At 52.6% G+C, this 5,478-nt stretch overlaps 1 protein-coding gene across 1 annotated transcript; it reads left to right on the top strand.

Moving 5' to 3' along the window:
* Window positions 1–584: 584 nt before the first annotated feature.
* On the top strand, window positions 585–2,462 carry CAMP (cathelicidin antimicrobial peptide). Its single transcript, XM_063115437.1, has 4 exons — window positions 585–768; window positions 1,389–1,510; window positions 1,654–1,725; window positions 2,331–2,462. The coding sequence occupies exons 1-4, from the start codon at window positions 585–587 to the stop codon at window positions 2,460–2,462; spliced, it is 510 nt and encodes a 169-aa protein (XP_062971507.1).
* Window positions 2,463–5,478: the final 3,016 nt, after the last annotated feature.

Genomic DNA, 5,478 nt, shown 5'->3' on the forward strand with positions numbered 1-5,478 from the left:
AAGGCAGTGGAGAAGGATCCAGGAGATGGGGATAGATGGAGCCAAACCCCTGAACTGGCTGAGGGCAGGGTGCAGAGAACAGGGTGGTAGGGCCTTGAGCTGAAGAGGCAACTTCTTTGGGTGGGTGAGTCTCTAGGTGGAGGTGGCTACTGTTATTCACCCATCAAATGTTAATTGAGGGCCTACTGGGTGCCAGGCAGTGTCTAGAGCTGGAGATCTAGTGGTGAGCACTGAATCCCCCACCCTGATTCCTGAGGAGTAGAAAGATGTAGCGTAGGCACCTGGCTCTTTTCTCCTGGGGGACTCAAACTTCTTGAGCAACCCTGGCTATGACAGTTCCCAGGAGGGGCTGAGACCTTGTCAGGGAGATGGAGAAACCGTTTCTTCATCTTGCACACAAGGCAGCCCTCACTCACTGTCCTGCAAGCCCCATGAGGCAAGAGCAGGGGCTGAGGCAAGCTCCAGCCCTGGCAGGTGGCCAGCGACAGGGTGGGTCAGGAAGGCCCCTGGTTGGGCCTTTGCATCAGGCTCAGGCTGGGCATAAAGGAGGCTTTGTGGGCTGCAGGGAGGCAGACTTGGGGACCATGGAGACCAAGAGGGATGGCCTTTCCCTGAGGCAGTGGTCACTGTTGCTGTTGCTGCTGGGCCTAGTGATGTCTCCGGCCATTGCCCAGGTCCTCAGCTACCAGCAGGCCGTGCTCCAGGCTGTGGATGGCTTCAACCAGAGGTCCTTGGATACCAATCTCTACCGCCTCTTGGACCAAGACCTGCAGTTCAGGGGGGTGAGCTGTGGAGGGAAGGCTCTGTTCCAGCCAGGCTTGGTCACAGTCACTCCCTTTGCTCCTGCTGCATCTCCTGCCAGGAAAGCACTCCCTTTTTAAGTGTGGTCCCACCTCTTCTAGGAAACCTTCCCAGAGCTGTGTCCACTCCCAGCAGGAGAGCTTCCTGCCTTAGAATCCCCCTACCCCATGCAGGCGGCAGGAACTTCTGGGAGATCCAGGGACAAGGGTGGGATCATAGCCTCTGAGGAGTGACTTCCTCTGCTTTAAGCCTCTTCTACATCCCGTTAACCCCCACACAGGGAAGGGCTCTGCCCAGACTTGAGGTTCCAGTGGACATGTCTTGCCCTTCAGGAAGTCTCCTGATTTACCTCACCCCCACCCCAGAGGGGTAGGTGCTCTTCATTAGAGCTTGTCTGAGATCTGCTCTTACTCACTGTATGCACGGGGAGGACAGGAATGAACCCAGTCCTTCTCCCCTGTGTACCCCAGAACCACCCTCAGTGCTCAGCCAACAGTAGGTGCTATGCAAAGGCTGCTCTCTTGGTGAGGGGTCAAGGAGACAGATCAGAAAAGGCAAGAATGGGTCTGAGCCTAGTCTCCCCATTTCCTCCCCTGACCAGGACAATGACCCAGACACTCCAAAGCCTGTGAGCTTCAGGGTGAAGGAGACTGTGTGCCCCAAGACGACTCAGCAGCCACTGGAGCAGTGTGACTTTAAGGAGAACGGGGTGAGGCTGGGGGCTGAGGGCACTTGTGGGTGCCTCCTGAGGAGGTGAACAAGGAGCCCCTGGGGAACATTTCCAGCCACTGGGTGGGGCTGGGAGGTTATGGCAAAAGGGTTCTAGTTTGACCTTGAGCTTCCCCTTCCCAGCTGGTGAAGCAGTGTGTGGGGACAGTCACCCTGGACCAGGTCAGGGGCTCCTTTGACATCAACTGTGATGGGGTGAGTGGGCTATTCTGGGATTCTGGGGCTGATGGGGGTGGTGGTGCATGGACTATCCTATGGCCCAATTAACCACTGCCCCTCCCAGGGCAGAGAAAGCCCCTCCTACCCTGGGCTCTTCCCTCAACCTGAATCCCATCTTTAGGACCAGCACTGCAAACCCTTGGAACAGCGGTTCTCAAAGTGTGGTCCTCACCTGGGAACTTGTTAGAAATGCAAATCCTCAGGCACCACTCAGACCTACTGAATCAGACTGTGGAGAGGGGCAGCAATTTGTATTTTAACCAGCCTTCCAGGAGATTCTGACTCCCGCTAAAGTTTGAGAGCCACTGACTTAGAGTAATGAGCTCTCAGCCCTGTGTTCCCATCACAGCTGGGCTGTGACCCTGAGGAGCCCCTTGCCATTCGGGGCTTCAGTTTTCTCATCTTTTTATTATGTGTAGGGATTCAACTGCATGCTCCAAAAGTAACAGCCAGATGGTGAACTGGGGTCCTAAGTCCCCTGGGGTGGCCCAGCAAGGAGGGTCTAGATGGGGAGTGGTCTTGGATTGGCCCTGGGTACAGCCCCCACAAGGAGCCTCTTTCCTCCTGGTGCACAGCCTCAGAGCGTCAAGAGACTTGCCCGGCTGGGTGGGATCATCCAGAGAGGTGGGCAGAAGCTCGGTGAAAAGCTTGAGAGAATCGGCCAGAGAATCAAGGATTTTTTTCGGAATCTTGCACCCAGGACAGAGTCCTAGGGGTCTGCCCTGCCTTGGCTCAGGCTTCTGGTCTCTGAAAAATAAATTCTGTGACAGCGACTTCCTTGGGCCCAATTTTACTTGTCTTATCTCTTCTCTGTCACCATGACCGACTCCTCAACTTTGGGAGGCCCTGTGTGAGTGTGTGTGTGTGACACAGAGGAGGGTGGGGACATCTGCTTCCTCCAGGAGGCCATCGGGTGAGCAGCAGGGAAAGAGGTCCAGGACACTGTCTCCTTTCTCATGGTCCCTCCCCAGGCCCTTCATGCACCTGCCGCCTACTCAGTAGAGGATCCAGCAAGGACTTAGGGAGACCTGCTCTGTGTGCAGTGGTGGGGGAGAGCTGTGGGGCTGCTCCTGCTCATAGGGAGGTGACATTTGAGGGAGGGGCTGAGCCTGCTGTTAACACTCACAGAGACACAGTCGGTTCTCACAGTGGCTGGTTGACTGGCTATGGTTGGCCTGCTGGGACAATTCCCATAAGGTTCCAATTCCCCTTGAAAATCTTACCTCTAGAAAGCCCACACTCTTGGGTTTTCCTGTGGCATTGGGACACATCATTGTTTTTTCATCTGGGTAGCAGATTTAAGTCATGGGCTCGTGTTTAGGGATCAAATGGTACCAAAAATTTGTACCATTTGTCTTAAAAGTAAGACTCCTGCACAGTGGGTGAGGGGCTCTGATGGGTAGAGACATGCAGAGTGACACATGGGTCACATCTCTGTTGAACCTGTGTTTCAGACACTGTCTGTGTCCTGCCCCTCACCATTCTGTGGCTGACTAGAAACACCCATGGATCTTTGCTCTGGGGCCAGCTGACTGGAAGTACTGGAGAGTTTGCACTCCAGAGAGCAGCCTCACCAAGGATGGGTGGGAGTTGCTGGAAATATATCTTCTCTTCCTCGCCCCTTGTGTGGCCCCACTCTGAGGTTTCTTTCACATCTTCCAGAGGTCCCCACCTGGGTTGTGCCCTGCTACCCACAGCAATGACCTGTTCATCAACATGTCCTTTTCTGACTGTTCCTGCCCAGTCTCATGCCTCTATACTCCTGCTGGTGCCTCCTGTAGTCACCTCCCACAGAAACTACTCTCATACAAATCCTTGTCTTAGGTCTCCTTCAGGGCCAACCTAAACTAAGACACAGACACCACTCTCAGAGAGGAGCAGAGGGCAGGATCTCAAAGAGCATTTACTTTGTTTTCTGTCATGCTTGCTTCTTCTTGGTGAGCAAGTGTAGCTAATTTCAGGCAGATTAGAGGAGCACAAGATGCTTCTCTGTGTCATCACAAGTTGAGGTAAGTTTTCCAGAGGAAACTGGGCACATATGTTGTGTCAGAGCCAATTATTAAATTTTCAGGAATTTTTTGAGCTGGGTGTTAAGGTCTTAGTAGCTTGTAATTGGCCGTGGTGGGAGGAGTATTTACACTATGGAAATCTGCAAATGCTACAGAGCAGCCCCCCATAGCTGACACCCACTGCCCAGACAGAGAGGGGACCCTCACAAAGATAATGTGGGCATGTGCTAATTGCATCTGTTTCCAGTTTTCTCCCAGGATTACTCATCTGCTACCATGGCAACCCTCCTATTCTCCCAGTCCTGCCTTGCCCTTTGATATTCTACACAGTCATTGGCCCGATGCCCCTTCACATGTACCAGGCCGTCAACATGCATACCTGACCATTGACATCATCTCAATCCTTAATCACAGAGCTGTAACTGGACCCTGGCAGGGAGGTCTGTAGGCCTTTTAGGTGCCCTCTAAAGGGATTGACTGGCAAGTGTGCCTGCTGTCTGACTGGTGGACTGGTGAGAAAACATGTTGGACCCTTTAATGAATGGCACTGGAGCATCAGGCACAGCACCCTTTGTTTGCCAATTCTCCTTGACAGCAAAGCTCTGGATGGTGAGTATTATGGGCCCACAGTGTAATGGGAATGCAAAGAAGTGAACCCCAGCCCAGCATGGGAGAAAGAAGAGTATTCCAGGGAGAGAAAATAGCCTGAATGAAGGCACAGTGACAGTCATGGTGAGGGTGAGAGGTGACACTCTGTTTAGTGCTCAAGGCAGGCATGCATGGGGGTAGAGTGGGGGTGGAGGGCTGGACAGGCCCACGTCCTGAATACCAATAGGGAGCAAGCGATGGTTTTAGCAGGAGGAGATTGGATACTGTATTAGTCTGTTTTGTGCTGTTGTAACAGAAATACCAGAAACTGGGTGATTTATAAAGAAAATGAAATTTATTGCTTACATTTTCTGAGGCTGGGAAGTCCAAAGTCCATTTGATGGAGGCGACAGTGACCCAGGGGTCTCACATTGCAAGCTGGTGGAAGCAGAGAGAGAGCAGAGAGACAGACTCTCCTCTTCTTTCACAGCCCTCAGAACCACGCCCCTGACCACCATTTTTAATCCATTCACTACTGCACAGTCCTACAACCCAATCACCTCTTCAAGGCTCCACCTTTCAATTACTGTAATAAGACTTCCCACCCTCTTAACAGTCACAGTGGGGGCTGAGTTTCTTTTTTTAAAAAATTTTTATATAAAGATGACCAGTAAGGGGATCTTAACCCTTGACTTGGTGTTGTCAGCACCACACTCTCCCAAGTGAGCCACAGGCCGGTCCTAGGGGCTGAGTTTCTAATACACAAAACTTGGGGGACATGATTCAAGCTTCAGTGAGTTTTAGGGGAACATAAATCAATCCACTACAGAATCCATGTCCATCTTAGCCAGATCACCTGGCTTCAATGTGTGTATGAGTGGGTGTGTGTGTGTGTGGGGGGGTGGATGGAGAGGGAGACCCAGCAAGTACTTGTCCCCCCAGAGCAGTGGCCAAGAGGAGTGGAGGGAAGAGAGAATAGAGGGCACGTTAGCCCAGAGGCTGACACAGTTTGGGGCTGACTGGGGTGAGGTCATCATGGAGAGGAAGAGGCAGGTTGATTCTCTGATGGGCTGGATGATGATGGTGCTTTCTGAGAGAATGGTCATGGCTGGGCAGATTCCTGGTGTAGGTA

Source organism: Cynocephalus volans, chromosome 11 (genome assembly GCF_027409185.1).
Source record: "Cynocephalus volans isolate mCynVol1 chromosome 11, mCynVol1.pri, whole genome shotgun sequence".
Lineage (NCBI taxonomy): Eukaryota > Metazoa > Chordata > Mammalia > Dermoptera > Cynocephalidae > Cynocephalus > Cynocephalus volans.

Excerpts from the sequence above, each read along its gene's own strand:
- CAMP (XM_063115437.1), top strand. The coding sequence starts at position 585 with ATGGAGACCAAGAGGGATGGCCTTTCCCTGAGGCAGTGGTCACTGTTG. Across the intron at positions 1,511-1,653 it reads GTGACTTTAAGGAGAACGGG|CTGGTGAAGCAGTGTGTGGG; the intron begins GTGAGGCTGGGG and ends TCCCCTTCCCAG. Across the intron at positions 1,726-2,330 it reads TTGACATCAACTGTGATGGG|AGCGTCAAGAGACTTGCCCG; the intron begins GTGAGTGGGCTA and ends GCACAGCCTCAG.